At 38.5% G+C, this 21981-nt stretch overlaps 1 protein-coding gene across 7 annotated transcripts in view; it reads right to left on the minus strand.

Annotated features, from left to right (window-relative positions):
• Positions 1 to 21981, minus strand: part of LOC149146556 (magnesium transporter MRS2-3-like) — a 283631-nt gene that overhangs the window by 52132 nt on the left and 209518 nt on the right. Inside the window, exons 6-7 of one of the 7 annotated variants that reach the window (XR_016265195.1) lie at positions 18850 to 18926; positions 18470 to 18619 (exon numbers count right to left, since the gene is read on the minus strand). The exons of 3 other annotated variants lie outside the window; for them this stretch is intronic. Coding sequence is in view for 3 of the 4 variants with exons in the window: in XM_089452974.1 (XP_089309100.1) it covers positions 18861 to 18926 (66 nt within the window). In the remaining variant the exon portion in view is untranslated. Of the gene's footprint in view, positions 1 to 14593; positions 14845 to 16405; positions 16660 to 18469; positions 18620 to 18849; positions 18927 to 21981 lie in introns of those variants that run through there. 3 more of the 7 variants (XM_089452974.1, XM_089452976.1, XM_089452980.1) reach the window with 3 other exon arrangements.

Below are 21981 nucleotides of genomic sequence, written 5' to 3' on the forward strand. Positions count from 1 at the left end.
AGAAAGGGGCAATGAAAATCATCGAAATTCGAGCCCTAGAAGTGCAGAAATAAATTTTTCTATGTGTCTGTAGGTTAATTTGGCATACAAGTTAGGTTGACTTGAGTATTAGGTATTCTAAATTAGAATGTGATGAAGCCACATGTGAAAGGTATAAAAAGGACAAAATGTGAGGCCATTTTCTCACATCCAAAGTGCATCCTTCTCATAAGAAAATACATCTGAGGCAACCGATTTAGGAGAGGAGCCAAGGAGTGAAGCTTGGGACTATTTTTCTTGGGTTTGTTTGTCTCTTGCAGGGTCGAGAAGCTATAGGTGGCAGCCACAACATATAAGGATAGTTTGAAGTGGTGTTGTGGCATGTTTATGGGTAAAACTTCTCTCTATCAGCGGGTCATATCCCTAGAAGCTTATTGTGGGTAGGTCACAGGATCATCCTAGAACAGGGGGGTGAGTGGCTATTAGGAAGGTTGCAAGCCTGATTTCCTTAAGACAGGGTGGACGTGAGGCTTGATTAGTGCTGGAATTAGCCTCGAAAAACAAGGGAAGGTGGGCAGATATGTTTGAAGGTAGGTCACTGCCTTAGAGAGGGTATAGCGGTGAATAAAAGGAGTTGTAACAGCCTGCCAAGAGCCCTAACAAGACCACCAAATTTGAAGCAGTGACACCAATCCTTAATGATGCAAGGTATGTGATGTATTTGTGTTAAGATTGGATGCTAGTGGATGTTTTTGGTATTGAACATCTTGTGGTTGGTGGAGGGCAACACATATGTGTCCAAAGTAGCCTTAGAGAAATTGATAATAATAACTTTCGGCAACTGTGAGATTGGTGAAGTGTTGGTAGCCTAAGTAGCTCCTTAATGGACTAAGGAGACTACTAGAGGAGGAAAATTGGAGCTCAAGGTTTGGCTAGCTAGAGGAGTAGATTGTTAGAGCATGTGTTCATCATTAGAGAAGTGATATTTGATGGTGATAGGTAGAAACCCTCCATCCCTATGTTAGTCTTCATTAGAGCAACACAGGAAGACTATAGTACGAAGAAGACCCTGAATAGTTGAGGAACAGCAATTGGTAGTTGTTAGTTGTTAAAAAACAAAGTTGTGAACAACTCAATAGGAGTCTTGATGTGTTGATGGACAAAAGATCAACAAGAGAGCAGATTGGATAACCAAGATTCAGTGGGCAGATGGACTTGGAGCATTGATAGAGGCAGTGCTACAGACTGGGAGCGAAGGACCTGCAGGTGTACAGGATATGAGAAATAAGTTGTGATCGTCAACTACATTAGTTAGACCATCAGATTATCTTGTATTTTGTGTTCTTCTACTTGTGGGTATTTGAGGGCCATTATCCCTGGTACAGGAGCCCTAGACTATTGTATTATTTAGTTGGATTAATATAACAAAGATTGGGTTATTGTACAAAATTGTGTAAAAAGTTGTGTATATTTTGTGCACTAGTAGATTTACTGTTGTATATTGTTTTGTTGTGTAAAGTAGATTTTTTGTGATACTTGCTTTGGTAGCATCATTGATTTAAGATTCTATCCTAGATACCAGGATCGTGGAAAAAAAACACTTGCAAGATCTTGATTTGGATGTATGGCTATTTTTGGAGAATGGATTAATAGATGATGAGTTTGATGAACAAGCCAAGGAGGAAATCTTGAGAGGGTTGTCCAAGTTAGATATTAAGAAAGTAATAAATTGTGATACTTCCAAGGAGATATGGGATAAATTGCAAATCATCTATGAGAAAGACACTTAGCTACTAATGATTTCAAGAGGCTTTCCTTGGAGGATGGAGCAGTTAAAGATTTGAAGAGTATCGAAGAACATGAATTAGAGGATGAATCACTTCGCCAGTGCACAGAGAATACCAAGGAGATGCAATCTACAAGTAAGTTGTTTTTTTGTTGTTATTGTAATACAATAGACCATTTATCTTCAAATTTCTCAGTTGAAAGCACTAGTGAAAGTGAAAGTTTCTCATCTAGTAGTAGGGAAGAAGAAACTACTTTTATAGCAATAGAAAATATAGAAATTGTTCAAGAAGTCTCAAGTAGATCAGTAGATAGAACATCTCATGTGTCAGCACAACAATCCCTGAAGTGAGAAAGGGAACAAAATCTTGAACAAGTTGTAAGTGAAATAGATACTAGCAATGAATCTTGTAGCTCCTCTATTGAGTTGGAAGATATTGAAGAAAAGATTTATTTAAAATGGCAGCTCATATTAGCCCTTGAGGAGATCAAGAATCTTGGAGCCATCAATCTGGGGCTGGAAGTAGAGAATAGAGCATTAAAATAGCAGTTGTTGAATCTTCAGAATCATGCAAATAATCTTGAATTTGTGGAATATATTCGAGCCAGCCAAAGTCCCCCTCATGTTGAGACAATATTGAAAGGTGGCAGTGACTCAATAGCAGCATTAAAGGGACCCATCAACCTTGTTAAAGAAACACCTGACAACACTGAAGTAGAAAAGAAGAGAACACAGACACAAATAGACGAACAGTCTTTTAGAAATGAAGGCAAAGATATGCATCCCCTCATATGTTTTTATCTTAGTAACGCATGGCACTTTTCCTCTAAGTTTTTAGATAGGAAAAAGAAGTTGCAGCAGTAGAAGGGAAACGCTCTATTTCAGCAACAACCACGAGTTTCTCAAAGCAATTCTAACAGTCATGCATAGGGATCCTTTTCCCCTGAAAGACAAAATTATCAGAGGCCCAATAGTACTAGGAGAGTGAGTATCAATCCAATAAATTGGATGAACATAAGCTATAGTAAGAATAATTTGTTTTCCCCCCTTATGCTATAGGTGTACTAATTATGGGCACAAAGCAATTGCATGCTAACTTGGAAAGAATTCACCTCTTTTCAAAAACATTGCAAACAAAGGCATGGATCATGTTGGGAGCCAGCAAGGACAACTGCGCAGGAGTTATGACAACGATCATAAGAGAGGTAGGTTGAATGGTGCATGGACACAACAAAGACCAATGTTTTGGCTTTGAAGATTATTAGCATAAGATTAGCATATCAGACCCTAAAATCCCTGTGGTTGATCTTTCTTATATAATCTGCAACAGGCAAAGACTTCAATCAAATAAAGGAAGAAGTAGTAGCCTAGACAATTCTACTAAGTAGTACAGGCAAAAATCAGGCACAAACAGTGAGAAAGAAAAGCAACAGTTGCTTTTATGCTCAACCGATGGCAGGAAGTCACCCAGTGAGGAAAAAATACCATATTAGCGCAATAAATCAGATCATGGTGTTGACCAAGTAAAAGCTCAGCATATCCAGGTGCAGAAGAAAAAGAGAGATAATCTACTCAGTGGGAGTAGATCTCTTGTTCCTCTTCATTGAAAAGAAGAGGTTATCTTCAAGAGAATCCAGAAAGTTCAAACGTAAGGAGCAGAAAGGAACATGCCAAGTAATGCATTTGAAGTATAAGGGAAGTATGCCACTTATTGTTTTTCCTTAAATCATGAAAATGTTGAAGTAGACTAGTGTTGTTAAGAATTGTGGTTGATTGTAAAGGACTTAAGGAGTATGACTTTTTGGTTGATTAATGGATGTTTTCAAATCAAATTGTTAGTCTGAGTAAATATGGTGATGATATGTTTATTGTTGAAGTTTCTTTGTCTTGTGCAAGTATGTTACAGATTCCTAGTGCCAAAGAGGGAGCGTAACCATAAGGGGAGTATACTCAAGCTAACATTTGGGTATTAGATTATTACATTAACAATTAGTATCAGTTATTTTTTGCTTAAGGACAAGCATTGAAGACAAAGGTTAATGATGTTTGTTTCATGGTAATGGTGGGATCATTGTGATGCCTTCAGACTGTTCCAATTAGTAATTGCAACGAATATTGGTGAAAGAAGCATGAACACAAGGGGAGATCACTCAATTATCAAGTACTCAACAACCGGTAACAATGGTATCAATTAAGAAATTGGTATCATTGGTCTCAAAGGTATTAACACTTGGTATCAAAGGTATTATCAATTGGTATTAATTGACATTAGATTTTTGTCAGAGTGTGGTATTCATATTGTTAGTAAGGAGATTGTCAGTCCAAGTGTTGGTGAAAGAATCCTTATTTGAATGTTGTTAATGTTCATGTTAAATTAAAATTATATGGTGAGTTTGTTTCCATTTGAAGTTTATCAAATTAAGTATATATTTATTTGTTGGTCTAAACATGCATTGGTAAGATTCCCTCTATGTTTGTCAAATAAGCACTTCTAAGAGTTGTATTTTTTTGTTTATCAATTGATAAATTGATGGTGTCAGTCATGTATATGATAGATTGTTGTTGTTGCTAAAGATCAAGTGTATGTGTCTAGAAAGAGACACTATTATGAATGTAAGCCTAGCTGAGACTTAGACCAGCCAGCATTATTTTTCCTATGGCTCAGTTATACAAGTATGTGATGTTTTAGCAAGAGATACCTCTTGACTACTTGAGACAGAGATTAGGAGTAATTAATCCACTCCTTTCAACTCAATCTCCACAGGCTGGAAGGAAGTCGCTTGGATCAAATTAGAGATACCTCATGTTTACATCATATGAAGAAGCAGTTAACAGGTCCATAGGATTAGCAAGACAGGGGGAGATTGTTGACAGGGGGAGCATGTCAAGTTTCTTTGCAATTGATGTCAAAGGGAAAGAGGTATATCAAACATAAACAAAAACAAAAGAGGGAGAAGTAATGTTGCAATCAAAGGAGAAGTACACCAAAGCAACAACACACAAAGTCGGCACACATCATAGGGGAGCTACATCCAAAGAAGGAGAAGAAAAACAAGAGAAGTACACTCATATTTTGTTATTTCTTTATGATGTTTTTTTTGTTTGTTCATGGTGTTGCCATCAATGCCAAAGGGGGAGAATGTTAGGAATGCGTTGTAATTGATGGAAAAGGTGATGAGGATGAAGGAAAGGGAAAAGAAGACAATGGGAGATTGTGAGAATATGTTGGCACAAGGAGGATATTGGGTAAGTATTTTAAATGGTGGTGTATTTTTATCAAAGGTAATGAAATAGAAAAATAGAAGACTATAAGAAGGAAGATAAGAAAATGTATGACAAAGGCAAAGCTCACATGTTTCTAAGCAGATTGGTGAACAATAGTGATGGGGCTAATTTGTTGAGGTGCAGAGACTTTGGATCCATTTTATGAATAACAAATCACGTCAAATGCAATTGGAACCCACCTATATGGAGAGAGCTCTAATAGAGATTTCCAGTGGTATATGGAAGTTCGAAAATGGCCTTCTGGATCATAGGTTATTACCAGTCAAAGGAGATAATCTCCAAAGTCAATTTGGATAGTTAATGTTAGTGAAGGACACTTTGGAGTAGGATGTGAAATTTCCTTGAATTACAATAACTAAAATTTACACTTCTAACTAGTTAGCAGTTTATTGTTTTTATTAATATCAAATAAATCACATTGTAATTCTTCACAAATATATTTTGTGGAAGCTAAATAAAATGTTGGAATTGAGAAAATAGATGCACACACAATAGAATAGATACCAATATTTTTGGAATAATAGTCCCTGGAAAAACCCTGAAGGGAAAACTAGTGTAGTAGATGAGGCTTTATTTTATTATGATGTAGCAGTAAAATCTGAGTACAATAATTTGGATGTCAAACTGGCAATCCTTCGGAGATAATCTAGCCAAAATATTTTCGAGACAAATTGTCTCACTCCACAAATGATCTGACTCTACAAAATGGCTCAGTCTAGGCTACATGAAATTCCCTTGCATAGCCTCTGTGCAATGCCTGTGCAATCCATCTTCGCAGTGCCTTTGAAACTGCCTGGAATTTGTCCCTCTACCTGACTCTACCTCTAGAAATGACTCGCTTGGCCTTCTGATGAAAATATCAGCCACCAACAACTGAATCGATCTCCTCTCTAGTTGAATCGAACTGGCCCTCTAAAGCTTCTACATAGCCCCTATGCAGCCTCACTGAGGAATAATGCAGCCTCCATTTCTTGTACTGGAAACTGGTAGGAAATGCTTCAAAATCCTCATGTTTCTCCCTCAATCACCATTGGTTTGGCTCAAGCTCACTTCCTTGTTGAATCACTGCAATGGATAGCTCGATCTGCCAAGGATACTCGCTCTCCTTCTTTCTCGATGTGCCTTTCTCCATCGCATTGATTTGCTCTTATAATCTCTCGCTAGAGCTTCAAAGGCCATGATTAAATCCTCATTAATGGCTAAGATCATCTCATACTTGATCCATGTGATTTTCTGGAAGTCTCTAAATCATAATTCGATCTCCTCAATTAATTGTTGTTAATTAATCAATTTTCTTGAGTTAGACTTGGGCATCTTTTAATTATTGATAAATTAACTTAATTGAGTAGTCTATAGGTGTTTTCTCTCAAAACGTTTTCTAGGTTTTGGAGATCTTGTGCTCCTTAGCCTCTTAGACACAAATCAAGACTAGAACACATGTATGATGCTACCAAAACAACAAAAACTATCACTCCCTCTTAGCAAGGAAGGTGTTCCCTCTCTACTCCAGCATCTCTCTCCTTTGTAGTAGGACCACGTTGCTGGTGTCTGACATCTGCAACATACTTTCACTAGCCACCAAGCTACTACACATTATCTGATCCACCTGCTAACCCTGTAGTTGAACCACTCTACATCTGCGTTGTTTTTGACACTGCATTGTACCTCCCTGCATTGTTACCAACATTGCCTGTGTCGCATCTGATCTCATGTTTTTGTTGTTGTTGCATCTAATGAAATTGGTAATCTATTGTCCTTGCAACTAGAAAGGGTTCTCCATTATACACATTTTTTCTCTGAAATATACGAACTTAGCTCTCGCTAGAGCTTTCATAAGAATACCTGCAACCTGTTGTTTTGTGGGAACATGTAGTAGTTGGACTACTCCACACTGCACACAATCTCTGATGAATTGGTACCATATGTCTATATATTTCGACCTATCATGAAACACTATATTTTTAGAGAGCTTCATGCAACTTTGATTATCACAATAGATATTGGTCACCTCCATCTTCTAACTGAACAAGCTCACTAGTAGCTTTCAAAGCCAAATAGCCTCACATGTGGCCATGCTAGCTTCCATATACTATACTTCTGCAGATCTTAGTGCCACAAACTTTTGTTTCTTGTTGCACCAAGATCCAACCCCTGATCTGATGTTAAAGCAACACCATGATGTGCTTTTCTAATCCACTAAACTGCCTCCCTAATCTGCATCTTTGAAACCACATAACTTGATATCATCACCTCGAGTATACCTCAATTGATACTCGATGATGCCACACAAATACCTCAGAATGTGCCTCGTTGTTTTCCAATGTACTCTCTTCGGTCCCACCATGAACTGATTGAGAGTATTGACCGCAAAGCAAATGTCTGGCCTAGTGTTGACTAGATACATGAGCGAACCAATGAGTTGTCTAAGCAAGGTTGGGTCCACGTCCTCATCGTTTGATGCATCTATATTCCTCCATTTGGTAATCATGGGATTCGACATAGGCCTATAGTCCTGCATCTTAAACCTCCTCAGAATCTTTATCGTATATCTCCCTTGGCTAAGGAAGATCTCCCCATCCTTCTACCACACCTCCAGGTCTAGGAAGTAACGCATCAGTCCCAAATCCTTCATGTCAAAATCTGATGCTAGGTTCCTATAACAGTCTTTTATGAGCCCTGATGATCCTGTCAAAAATAGGTCATCCATCCACATACAACACTAAGAAGAGTGGCTCACCCTCTACCATCAGATAGTAAAGGTTGGGATCTACATCACTCTTGAGGAATCCCATCTTCTGCCAGTAGTTATCAATCTGACCATACCATGCCCTGGGAGCCTATTTGAGCATGTATAGTGCTTTCATCAATTTGCACACGAGTGCCCCTTTGATGTGTCTTGAAGCCCTTAAGTTGTTTAATGTATACCTCCTCCTCTATCACACCATTCAAGAATGTTGTCTTAACATCCATCTGGTGAATCTACCATCCCATCTATGCTGCTAGAGATATCATTGACAGGATGGAAGTATATCTGGAAACTAGGATGAAGGTCTCCTCATAGTTTATGCCTTCCTTCTATGTATACCCCTTTGCCATGAACCTAGCCTTGTACTTCTCCATGCTGCCATCTGCAGCGTACTTGATCTTATATATCCATTGAGAGCCCACAACTAACTTATCCACAAGTCTCGACACTACCTCCCAAACATCATTTGTCATGATGGAGCTATACTCTTCCACCATGGCATCTACCCACACCTAATGTTGTGCGACCTCCTAATAGTTGGAAGGTTCTACAACCTGTGCCACTAATGCTTGGTATCTGTCTAGTTGTCTGTGTTCTCTCTTGTTTGTCCTAGGAGCTCGTATGAACTCCTTTGCGTCCCTCAACATTTGATGAACTTCTTTGTTGGTATGTCCATTAGTGGTGGGAGGATCGACCAACTCCTCACCCTACCTCTATTGCTCCGTATGTGATGGACTCATAGGATCTCCTACACCTGAGGTTGTGTTGGTACTAGTGATTGTACTAAATCCATGTGATTGTTCGTGCAGCTGCCCCTGTTGTTGGACCAATGGAGATTCTGCTAGTTCGTTCTGATCATCCACTGGGAACTCACGAGATCCCTTGAAGGCTTTGTCCTCCATGAACTTCACATCTCGTCTCACAATAATCTTACTGCTATTAGGAATGTAGATCATGTATGCCTTCAATGTTTTGTTGTACCCAATCAAGAACCCCTTCTTCGTAGTTCGATCCAACTTAGTGTGTTTATCATCTGGGACATGGCAGTAAGTTACGCTGCTGACGATTCTGAAGTGACTTACTTATGGCTTCTATCCTAAGAAGACTTCTTCTAGTGTTATCTTTCCCAATGCCCTGTGAGGAACTTTGCTTTGTATATACACAGTGGTGTTACATGCCTCTGCCAATAGAAACTTAGGCAAGTCCTGGTCATATAACATAGCCTTTGCAGCCCCAACTATAGACCTGTTCTTCCACTCTACTACCCCATTACATTTTAGATTGTATGGAGTTTTCCACTCTCTCCTAATTCCCTCCTTCGCACAAAATTTTGTGAAGTCACTATCAATGTGCTCTCCTTATTTATCTGAGTGAAGCACCTTGATCTTTTTTACTGTCGCAATCTCTACTAGATCTTTAAATTCCCTGAGCGACTCAAGACTTCATCTTTGGCCCTCAAGAAATAGATCCAAGTTTTCCTAGAATGGTCATCAATGAAAGTAATGAAATGCTCATACCCTCTGAGATATCTAGTGTACATATGGCCACAAATATCTAAGTGTATAAGTTGTAACACACCATCTGGTCTATTGTCACTTCTTGGGACTATTGCCTTAGCATACTTCCCAAGTATGCACCCTCTCCACACATCATCATAATCTGTGCTTGATTCTGGAAATTGTATCATTGTCTCCCTGACCATGAGAAGTGCTCCATGGTGTAAATGCCCCATCCTCTTGTGCCATAGCTCATTCATGTCTCTCCCACTGCTACTGTTATTACTGTTGTTGTTGCTAACTAGTGCCTTTGGAGAATCGAGCTGCAACTTGTACAATTTGTTGCTACAAACTCCAATCTGCTTCACCTTCTTCCAGTTTCAGTGTTTAATGAACACCTTCTTCCCTACAAAGTGGACATCATATCCCTTATCCTGTAGCTGGGATACTGAAATAAGGTTCATACCCAAGTCGGGCACATGCAGCACATTTGTAACACTGGTGCTTGCTCCTGACTCCCTTTGAATTTCGATGGTACCTACTCCAACTGGAGTACATTTACTTTTGTTTCCCATCTAAATCTGGAAGTCCATTTGCTCCTCCTTATAGCTGGAGAAGTATTCTCTAACCCTTGTCATATGAGCTGACACTCCACTGTCTATATATCAAATGCCGCCCTATGGAGTTAAGCTAGAGGGGAAAGCTAACTAAGCGAATTCATCCTCCAATCTGGAAAATAAATTTGTAGCCTCCTGAATGTTGAATTTCTCTGCGACCATACTAGAGAAATATGAGAAATCTACTAAAGACATCTTGGGTATAATTTTTGTGTGCTTTTCTCTTCCTATCTTTGCGTAGATCTGCAACTAAAACCCGTGCTGCAAAATTATTGTGCCCTGATATGCTCAATGAACTGATTGACCTTCTCATTGAAACCCACTATCTGGCACATCCACTACCTGCAAATTCTGCTTCAGAGACTGATCGAATTTCCCTCCAACCCAGATCTAGAAATCAAGCCCTCTACCTCTGCAATTCGCACTTCCTAGTGGCCTGCGCAGATATAAGAAATTTGTGCTTAGAACTCCCTCTGACCCTGCACAATTTCTCCTTATCATTAATGAGCCTATGATTTGATCAAAATTGGTCTGATAGCATGTGAAAATTCCTTAAATTACAGTATTTGGAATTTACTCTTTTAACCAGTTAGCAGTTTATTAATTTTCTGATTAATATCGAATAAATCACACTGCAATTCTTCACAAATAAATTCTGTGGAAGCTAAATAAAATGTTGGAACTGATAAAATAGATGCACACACAATAAAATAGACACCAATATTTTTAGACTAATAATCCCCGGAAAAACCCTGAAGGGAAAATCGGTGCAGCAAATGAGGGTTTATTTTATTATTATGCAACAGAAAATCTAAGTACAATAATCTGGATGCCAAACTGACAATCCTCTGGAGATAATCTAGCCAAAATATTTGTGAGACAAATTGTCTCACTCCACAACTGATCTAACTCCATAAACTCGCTCAGTTTTGGCTACAAAATATGCCCTTGCGTAGCTTTTGCCCAAACAGGCCCTCTTCGCAATGCCTTTGAAACTACCTGGAATTTGTCTCTCTGCCTGACTTTGCTTATGGAAATGACTTGCTTGGCTTTCTAAGGAAAATTTTGGCCACCAACAACTAAATCGATCTCCTCTCTAGTTGAATTGAACTGGCCCTCTGAAGCTTCTGCGCAACCCCTTCGCAGTGTCACTGAGGAATAATGTGGCATCCCTTTCATGTACTAGAAACTCATTGAAAATGCTATGGCATCCTCCTGTTGCTTCCTCAATAATTGTTACTCTAGCTCAAGCTCACTTCCTTGCTGAATCATTTCACTGGATAGCCCGACCTGCCAAGGATACTCACTCTCCCTCTTTCTCGATGTATCTTTCTCCATCCCATCAATTCTCTTATAATCTCTCATTGGATCTTCAATGACCATGATTAAATCCTCATCAACGGTTAAGATCATCTCAGACTTAATCTGTGTGATTTTTTGGAAGTCTCTAGAGCACAACTCGATCTCCTCAATTAATTGTTGTTAATTAATCAATTTTTCTATGTTCTACTTAGGCATTTTTTAATTATTAATCAATTAACTTAATTGAGTGGTCTCTTGGTGTTTTCTCCCTAAACCTTTTTGGGTTTTGGAGATCTCGTGTTCCTTAGGCTCTTAGACACAAGTCAAGGCTAGAACACATGTCTAGCGCTACCAAAACAACAAAAACTAACACAGCATAGTTTGGAGGCATTACCAAATGTAGCAGAGCGGTTATCCAAATGACCGGGAAATTGTTACAAACAACAAAGCAAAGGGAATCATTTTTATTGTCCCAATGGCGGGCATGCTATACAACTCATCCCAATAGGATTCTTCCCTGGACGGTCCAAAGCAGAGAACTAAGGGGAGTGCCTAGGATGACGCAAGCCTGAGATGACGTAAGCCCTGGCGACAGAGGCAACAACATGTAATTGGTGGATTTTTAAAGGGATGGGCCATCTGTGACAGCTAAGCTCGGAAGGCTTCCCCAAAAGAGAGGTGCACAGGCCATGGTGTCTAGGTAGACTAAGTGTCGGGCTAGCATGGCAGAGTGGAGTAGCAGTGGAGAACCAATTAACAGGGAGCTAGGTAGTTGTGGCTATCGCAGTAGTGTAAAAGCTTGAATATGGTGGTTTTTATTAAAAACTTTAACGAATAAATTCAACGAAAAACACAAAGGGTCGAGGCCCATTCTCTTTCCTCTCTGGGGGACATGTGGCAACATTTTATAGGCCTAATATGACGTTAGCATGATGTTAGTACAGGGGACATGTGGCAGGAAGATTCAATGTTTTCAAGTGGTCAAAGGGGTTAAATCTGAGTGACATGTGTCACCACTCGTATGGAACCACGTGGCGTTGATGATGCCAGCTTGATGAAATCCTGAAATATTTGAAAGTTAGCACAATGAGCTGCTTTAGGCTTACTAGGCATCGAGCAAACACGCCAAGTTATAATGGAAAACTCACCTTAGCAGGTATGCAATTGGTCCATGAGCACAAACGGTGGTTCTCACAGGACACATCAGCCACGTCCCTTAAACCCCAAATCTTTTTCAAAGGCACACTGGAGGAATAAGCACCTTGGGCCTGAGAGTGCCAAGACACGATCTTATGCAGAGATTGAAACCAAGAACGCGGAAGTGTTTGCAATGCAAAGTAAATCCCTCGGGGCTTAAGGTGAAAGGGGACCAGCAAAGTCTTATATGTGGTTATATGCAAAGTGCTTGGACCAAGACTTTTACATGGAAATGGAGTATTAAAAAGATCCTTGTGGCAATGGTACAAAGGAGCCCAAGAGGAAGTGTTGAGTGAAATTTTTTATATGAAGCGCTTAGGTTTGAAGCAGATCTCTAGTCTTGACTAAAGCACTTTGGGCCATGAATTAAGGCCTTCGGTCTTATCGATGAGTTGATAGCTTTGAAGGTTTTTGGAATTATAGAAAAGGCATAGAGCCCAAAGCATGAACGGGTCGATAACATGAATTTTGGCATTATATGCCATATTTGGATGAATGAGTTGGAAACTTTAAAATTAGCTTTTATGCCAAATACACTAGTAGCACTAAAATTGCAAAAAGGAAGGCATGAACGAGCTGGAAGAAAATATAACAACATGGAAAAAATAACAGGAAAATATGGCAATTTGGCTAATTTGGAGAAGCGCCAAAATTAGAAAAAGTCCTGCTAAATCCTGTAACTCACCAAATTTAAGGAAAAGATTAGTTTAACTCATTTTTTCGTAGACAAACAGTAAAGTAGTGATTGATGACTTGACCAGCACATTTAGACGACTCAATTGAGGCAAGACAAAGGAAAAAATAAATATTTATGCAAGATAAATTATCAATCCAAATTTCTTTACAAGCAAAACTCAAGCAACCAAGGTGAGTGTGTGAAAAGTTGATGGTGCAATGAGATGCATAGTGTTGTTATGAATCAGAGGTGAATCAGAGACCAATTGTGGTGTTTGAAAGGTGCTAAGAAGATAGATAATGAATTGGTGTTTTGGTGTGTTCAACAAAGGTGATTTTATTGTAATTGCTAAGGATTGATGTTGCTAGTGTGTATGGAAGTTTTGATCAATAATCAATGGTTGCTAGTATGTTTGGTGTTTGTTCAGTAATTAGAGATTATTGAAGGTTTTTATGGTGAGTATTTGAGGTGAGCAATTTATTTGTTTATGAAAAAAAGTGGCCTATTGATTTGAGGTTGAAAATGGATGAAAGGTGGATCAACAAGGCTAGCAAGTGCTATCTTTCATTTTAGGGGTAAGAATCCCTTTGAGCAACGGTTGATAAACAATTAGGAGAAAGAGTCACTTTTAGTAATGGTTGATAAACAAGAAGGGGAAAGAGTCCCTTTTAACGAAAGATGATAAACAAGCAGGGGCAAGAGTCCCTTTCACAAGTGGTTGATAAACGAGTAGGGGCAAGAGCCCCTTTTAGCGAACGTTGATAAATGAGCATTGGCAAGAGTCCCTTTCAATGAAAACTGATAAACGAGCATGGATAGAAGTTCCTTTCAATAACAGTTGATAAACCTACAAGTAGAAGCTTGTGGGGCAGTGATGTAATAGCAAGTTGAATCTTGTATTTGCCAAAGAAATAAAAGGAAGATTGATGTCTCATATATATGTTACATATGTGTATGACAACGGTTGTAATATTATGTTTTACATGATTGAGATTTTTTGTTGATTCATGAGTGATTGAAAGTGTGATTTGTCAAGAGTTGTATAATTTTGTCACTATTGATTCACCCCCTCCTAGTAGTGTCATGGTTTCCATTATTTGTAACAAATGTAACAACTAATTTGTCTATGTTGATATAACTAACAGTTGGGTGTGTGTGACAGGACATAAGAAGACTCAATTGTAGCATAAAATAAAATCATGTACAGTGGTATGATACAACATAACATGGACCAAGTCTATCATGAACAAGAAATGGGAAGTCCCCTTCCCCTTTATGCAACTCGCGTGTGTATGTGACATTAGTGAAATGAAACCATGTATATTCAGTTTACTTAATTTGTCATAACTTCTATTAGTGAGTTAACTTAGCCATTGCATTGTTAATTCATTAACCAACCAATATTCAGTAAAGAATAGATAAATCACATCGCATAAGAAACACACATAGAACACCAATATTTTAGATGGAAACCCAATGTGGGAAAAAACCACTATTGTCGTCGTCTTTGTCTCTTTCTTATTATATAAATAAAATCTTCATTACATCTTGTACTGGTGCAGACTCTTACTAGCACGTAGGAACCCACCTGCAAGAGGCTACAACCACCACTCGTTCTCTAGCATCCACTGGAAGGTAGCTACAACCACCTAATATCATTTACCAGCACCTACTGGAAGGGGGCTTCTACCCCCTCACTAAAGGCTACAACCTTCAGCACCTTGAAGACCACATTTCATAATGTTTCACACTAGATCCACCTGTCTCAAACAAACACCAAAACTTGTAGGCCATCTTTAATCAAATTTTCACACTAGACCCACACCAACAATAAGCCCAAACAAACATGCCAAACAAAAATAATAAATCTCAAAATCTGAATCATTAAAGCACTGTAAACCAACTGAATCACTGAAACATCAAACCATTGAATACTAAAGCAATCCAATCACTGAACTGAATCTCAACCAATGCAATAAATCAAATCAATGCAATACCCAATAATATTGTCACACCTCAACCATTTAACGATTCACTAATCAATGACATTATTGGATAATAGACAGACACCATAGAAATAGTGTGCAGTCACTACAAATCCTTATCAATATTAACTTCAGAATACATACGTGATTGTTCTTAAGTATACCCGCGTATATATGCACTTACTGTGCATAACGCCTATGTACAAATCTCAATTCACTAAATTTTGAAATAGAATCATTGCATCACCCACTGAGTTACTGACATACTGAGTCACAGTAGCAACTAATCACATATCAACACTTTGTAGCATCATCGCTAACTAATATTCCAATCCACAACTAAATCAACCCAGTCAACATTGTCGGACAAAGATTATCATGATCAAGACATTAGCAAATAGAACAGATATCATCAACTGTCATCATCAAGCATCAATTGTAAACCCTAGTACATATACGCGGCTTCTGTAAAAGAGATTTGTGTTTATATGCCACTACCATGCATAACATGTGTATATATTTCAACATACTAGATAAATTATCACATAATTTATACATGACATTACTAAAAAAGATTTGCATATGCACACGGCCTTACTGAAGAAAAAGCGCATACAAATCTTAAATCACAAAATCAAATCTTCGCTACAAACACCACATATTCCACATACCTTACTGTCAAATCACAAATTACTTCAAGCGCATTCAAACAGATCTTGCATCATTAGATATTCAAATCAGTCAAGTATAATTGTTAGTACTCAATGCACTTTCAGATCTCTCAGATTTGAGCCTTCTCCTTGCTCCCTGGTGCACACTTGTTTCAGATCAGATCACATATAAAATAACCCATTACATTGCACACTTAGCTCCTTGATCTCCTTCTCCTTATATAGGTTTTTCCTTTTCCAATACCTTAGGTAAATCCTTTGGTAATGTTGTTAGTATTCGTTGACAGGATCAAATAGATGTTGTTGACACAATACTATGGACAATTACCATGGTAATGACCCTTGGTATCCAATTTTCCATGTTCGGATTATATACGCGACTTTTGTTCACAGAACCTGTGTATGTACGCGACTCTTGTTCATAGAGGCTATGTATACTTTTCAAACTTCACATTTGCCATCCATCTGTAACTAAACTACCATTTATTTTCCATATATTCTGTAATGTTTGTACCATAATACTTGTTATTTGCATTAGTTCCACAATTATCATATCATAACCAAGTTGACATCAAGTACATCTTTGTCAAATAGTTAGCAATTAATGAAAAGGTATGTCCCTAAAGGACATAACTATTCGTGAAAGGGTACTTACCTAGCTATATATAAAAGACCCTCATTCTCATTTGAAATCATCCTATATCAATTCTTTATACAATATACAATTTACAATTACTATCCTATGATGAATGTCTTTGTTTACGAAGTATTTTAAAAATTTCCACTACGTATACGACTTTTGGTCGTTACATTGGTATAAGAGTTGTTCAATCCTCTAGACGCGCAACCACTGAAGAGAACTAGAATTTGGCCATTAATCCTTCGTCAACCTTGTTGTCGTCACAATTGAAGTGTTTCACTACACAAAGTTGGAGTTTCTTTGTTTCGTTAGTTTCGTCATTCAGGGCTTTGGCCAAGATAGTCAAAGAAAAAGAAAAAACAAAAAGACAATAAAAGAAGTACATATAAAGATATATACATACACACACACACATATATATATATATATATATATATAGATATATATATATATATATACACACACATATATATATATAGTCCGATGTAAATTTTGAAGGAGAACATTCATATATATAAAAAGGTTCTACATTATTGATAAAAAGTGCATGATAAAGTTAAGAGGGAATCTTTCCATATATCTTTAAAACTATACGTAAATGAAAGAAAAGTAGATAATATTATCTTGATTCTTCATTGTAGTTGAAGATGCAAGTTTATCAATCAATCAAGAGAATGCAAAGGGACATCAATTTGTGACCGCAGTTCAAGGCCTGATAACATTGGAGACTCCTCATCCCTAAGTCATTTGGAGGTGGATAGAAGATCATTCTCGAGAAGACACATAGCAAGAAGCAGCAAGAATGACTTGACATTTCCATGTCATCATGCAATCCACATCATTAGTGTCATGTCATTTCATGTCACGAGTGATCATATGCCACATCATTTTGTAGATTATGTAAATTTTTATTCGAAAAATGTATTCTAAAGTGTAAGTCAAAAGGACATGTAAAGAATATGAAGAGTCATGTAAAAGTCAAAAAGTCATAGGGAAGTCAAAAAGTCATGAGGGTTGTAAAGGAGTCACAAGGGAGGTGAAGGATCACCCCGTTGGTTATATATACACCCTCATTATACAAACAAAGGACTTTTCACCTTGGATCCTCCTGCAAGGCATCAGAAAGACAAGCTAGTTATTTTGAGGAGCAAGTAGTGGCTCCAACGCTCCACTATTGGAGCTAGTGGTGTTCGTTGTATACATGTGTCTTGGGAGTTTTACTTAATATATGAAGTCTGATGGCCAACACGTTCTTCATACATGGAATATGAATTTGTAAGACTGTTCTGTGAATGTTCATAATTCATTCTTGTTTTCACTTGTACTAAAGTAATTGAATTATTTTGGTTATTTTAGTGCTTATCATATTGAGAATGTGTTGTAATGGTTGCAATGATCGTGGCATCTTTGTGGACTACTTTGTTGGATGTCAGACGGATCTCTCATTTTTATGTGTGTCTCCACTAGAGTGGTACTTCTACCTCTCTCATAGAGGCTCACTTTATTTTCCTTCGTAGTAGCGACATACCTATACCCAAACACTCACCAGGCACAATCACTTGCTTTCTGAAGGCACATATGCATTCCTCTCTCTTGCCGTAAAATGGTGTGAGATATAATTGGGACCACATATCGGGGAGACCCCTTTGAATGTTGGCAGGTCCAACACTGCCAACACTGTCTTATGACGCATCATTGTTTCATTGTTAAATAATTCATAGACACTTCCATGCTAGGTTACTATCACTATGAAATCAAGGTTACCATAATGTTACTGTCATTACCCTTCTTTATTAAGATTGTGATAGTGTCCATTGTCTCTACTTATTAGTTAACTTTCATATCATATATATCATTGTTAGATATACCTCAATGTTTACTATTATATATATGTAGCGATGACATACCTTATTGTATAATGCCATATTTATATGCAATAAGATGTAATTGCATATATGAGAAATGCCACTGTGAATACATATTATATCCCTGCAAACCTTTGTGAACATATACATTACCTATGTGAACCTCAGTGAATACAAGTGAAGCTTATGTTTTGATATGTGATGCCAGAGTAGAATTACAATACCTTTGTTATATAATGCCATGTTGTGTATAGAAGTGATGCTCAAACAATATAAAAAAGTGATGTCCATGTGATGTGATGCCCATGTTGATGCCCATACAACAAAGTGCACATGTTGATTCCCATACAACAAAGTGATGCCCATGCGATGTGCTGCCCATCTCAAATTTTTCATTGTATTCGAGCCACGGTTCCACAAAATTGACAAATATGAGTCACCGTACATAGATAATGAGCCATGATAAATAAAGAAAATGATGCCTCTACTATTGTGGAGCAGGTAAATTCTCAGTGTGGACACAAACAATTCCTCTAGCCTGAGAGAGCGGGTCTAGCCACAAACAAACAATCTATTTAAGCTAGAATCAATTAAGAGGGCCTACCTCTTAGAACGTTATTCCGCTTGGTGATGGTCCTGCTTCCTCACTCCATCTATCTTCTGTTTCCTTCCTTCGAATACCTGAAACAAGCAAACAACAACAAAAACAAACGTGACAGCATGCAATATTGTATTTAGCCTATTTAATAGGTCAAGGAACATTAATCTATAAAGATGTAAAATGACACTTCATGTAAGAAATCAATCGATAGCTACATTAATATAAATCAGAAAGACATTACAATCGGTGCCTTGACGTTGTTGGTCTCCTCCGACGGATCCGGGTTCCCACACTTCTACCAGCTATAAGCTATAAATGACTTGTTGGTTATTCACACTTGCTCTAAAAACTCCAACTAGCTTTTGCTTGGGAAAAAGAGAGGCTTACATAGCTTGGATGGATGGGAGATGGTTCATTTCATCATGGGAGAAGGTCTTATCTCTTGAGGTTGTTCCATCCTAATAGGGGAAAGAATCCCAAACTGATTTCCTCAGCTTTATATGTCCCATCCATCTACCAGACTTTCGTTACGAAGCTTCTAGACATGGAAGCTTTGGCTCCTTATTTAAAAAACCTTCCAAAAGAGGATTGGCGTGACTGGAAAAGGGCTCAGTCGATCCGATCGGCGCGAGGGTTAGTTTTAACCTCTGTAAATCAGTGTGAGGAGAAAACTGGTCAGTAGCGTCGATCTTGTAAACTGGGATAGAAGGAAGATTCTTGGGAAATGATGCAAAGGGGAATTATTCTGCTCATGAAGAGGGACATACTGGGAGTTTCTTCATGATGGGAAAGCATGTCGGGTACACTGTAGAGGTCCTCCAGGATTGTAGACGGGGAGTACAGGGACAGTGACAAAATGTTGTGTAACAGATGCCCCCTAAAGTGTGAAGGCCAAACTAGAGTGAGGGGTGAAATTCTGTATAAGTGGAAGCAATGAACCGGAGTCTGTCATCGGAAAACCTGCAAGCAAGCATAGATACATATACATCACTGAAAAATTTGAATAATGATACATGAATTGTGGTATGGACACAGCCATCCAGAGAATGATCATGTAAATGGATCCAAGGTATGGGCGCAACCATCCAGCAGAAAGGATCATAATGAAACCAAGGTATGGTCGCAGCCACCCAATAATGAGAAGGATCACATATAACAACTCATGGTATGGTCCCAGCCATCCAGTAGAAAGGATCATAATGAAACCAAGGTATGGTCGTAGCCACCCAATAATGAGAAGGATCACATATAACAACTCATGGTATGGTCGTAGCCATCCATCTGAAAGAGACATGTATATCAACATGACCATGTCACATTGCCTCGCAACCTGGACTTGTGTAATCTTAGCCCAGGGTCTTGCGCTCCAAACAACCCAATCAAAGTACAAATCCTAACATGTGAATGAATGTGTTGAAGTCGAACATGCTAGGAAGTCGCTTGATTACTAGTTAATGATGTGAATCATTAACAAGCGCGAGAGAAACCACCAATAATGACAATGGCTCTCAAGGTACTGGCAGCATAGTTCACGAAATGTGAATAAAGAAACTGATGTCGAACACCCGTGAAATCACCCGATCGAAAGCCAATGATGTGAACTTGTCGTCAAGTGCGAAGAACTTGCCATTAGGGCATGTAAGCTCTAAGGTACTGGAAGGAAGTCTCCCGATCAGCTTCCTGGATAATGAGCTAAAGTCGACAAGAAACAACCATGTCGAAGGAGGGCCATGATGTATCCCACATCATCGACACGAGACAAAGGGATGCAAATGATTTCAGATGATACAGAGAATTAGGAGTAAGTGTAACTGCAGAAGGACTGACTCTTGAACATATCGACAACACGATTCCGGAGTTTGGCAGCTGTTGGATCCATAGGATTGGTGGTCATGAGGACGTAGCAGAGATCAAATGGAAGGCAAAAAATGAGTAGCCCAAGCTAGGAAGGTCAAATAAAAAGGAGGATATCCCATCCCAACACGAAGCAAAAAGTGTCATGTTCAAGAGTGAGCTGCCGACATGACTAATCGAATTTCCAAATTTTTCCCCTTCATTTCTGGTAGGTAACCCAATTATTTTTTATCACAATCTTGAAGGGGATAGCATATGCTTGCACTGTAAGTTCATCCTTCAAATGAATCTGACCTAGTAAGTTTAATGAGCCCTAGGAAGGAGAAGCTCACGTTCGTTATGGCGACGAATCCAATGTTGTTTAATGTTTTAACGAGTCTGATAAAGGTATAACTCGGTACCTTTTTTCATGTTTAGAGAGTTTGAAAAAGACAACTCCACATGGTCCCTTTTCGTACATTTTTGTCTTTCAAACTCGAAAAGGTAGAAAATGATGCTCAAGAGAACCGCTTGACCATTTCAGTCAAGGAGTACCTTTTTCGTAAATAGTGCATCCTAGCTCGAAAAAAGGGGTAAACATATACTGGGTGCACAATGTTTCGCAACCTTTAACGAGTTCAAAACGACAAGAGCTCGGAAATCTTTTCGTGTTTAAAGAGTCGGAAAAGAGCTTGAAAGCAGACCCCCCATTTTATTCTCTTTTACGAGTCAAAAAAAGGAAAAATACTCGGCAATCTTTTCATTTGAGATTTACAAGTCGAGAAAAGAGCTGAAACACAACTCCAATACCATCATCGACAATCCATCACTTGTCGTTGCACAAGAAAGGTAAAGGCATTATCCAGTTTTGAGGCAAAATAGGTCAAAAATACTCAAAAACCCTAATATTTCATGAAAAAATGAATAAAATGGGGCAAAAGTAATTATTTTTTACCATTTACCATTTTACCTTTGTGTGAAGAGCTTTTTACCCACTTGTGCCCTAATTTTTCCAAAGCAGATTGTAGGAGATCTAGGAGGTCATTCGCTGAGCCGTCAGTTGCAGGTAAGAGCCAAGACCTTAAGCTCCATTTTCATACTAATTTTTCCTATTTTTATCCATTTTTTGGGTTTCATGGGGAGCTTTTGGCAAAAAAAATTCGCCCTCGGTCGGCGCGATTTCTGGGCACGGAATCACGCCGATCGAGGGTGGCTAAAACTACCAACCGCGTCGTCGGTGCCACTGTTTTTAAAACAGTCGCGTCGGCACCGTGAGCAAAAAAATTGCATGTTCCTTGCTCA

The sequence above is a fragment of the Pinus tabuliformis genome, chromosome X, assembly GCF_031772625.1.
Source record: "Pinus tabuliformis cultivar Carrire ecotype Pingquan chromosome X, CPIR1, whole genome shotgun sequence".
Lineage (NCBI taxonomy): Eukaryota > Viridiplantae > Streptophyta > Pinopsida > Pinales > Pinaceae > Pinus > Pinus tabuliformis.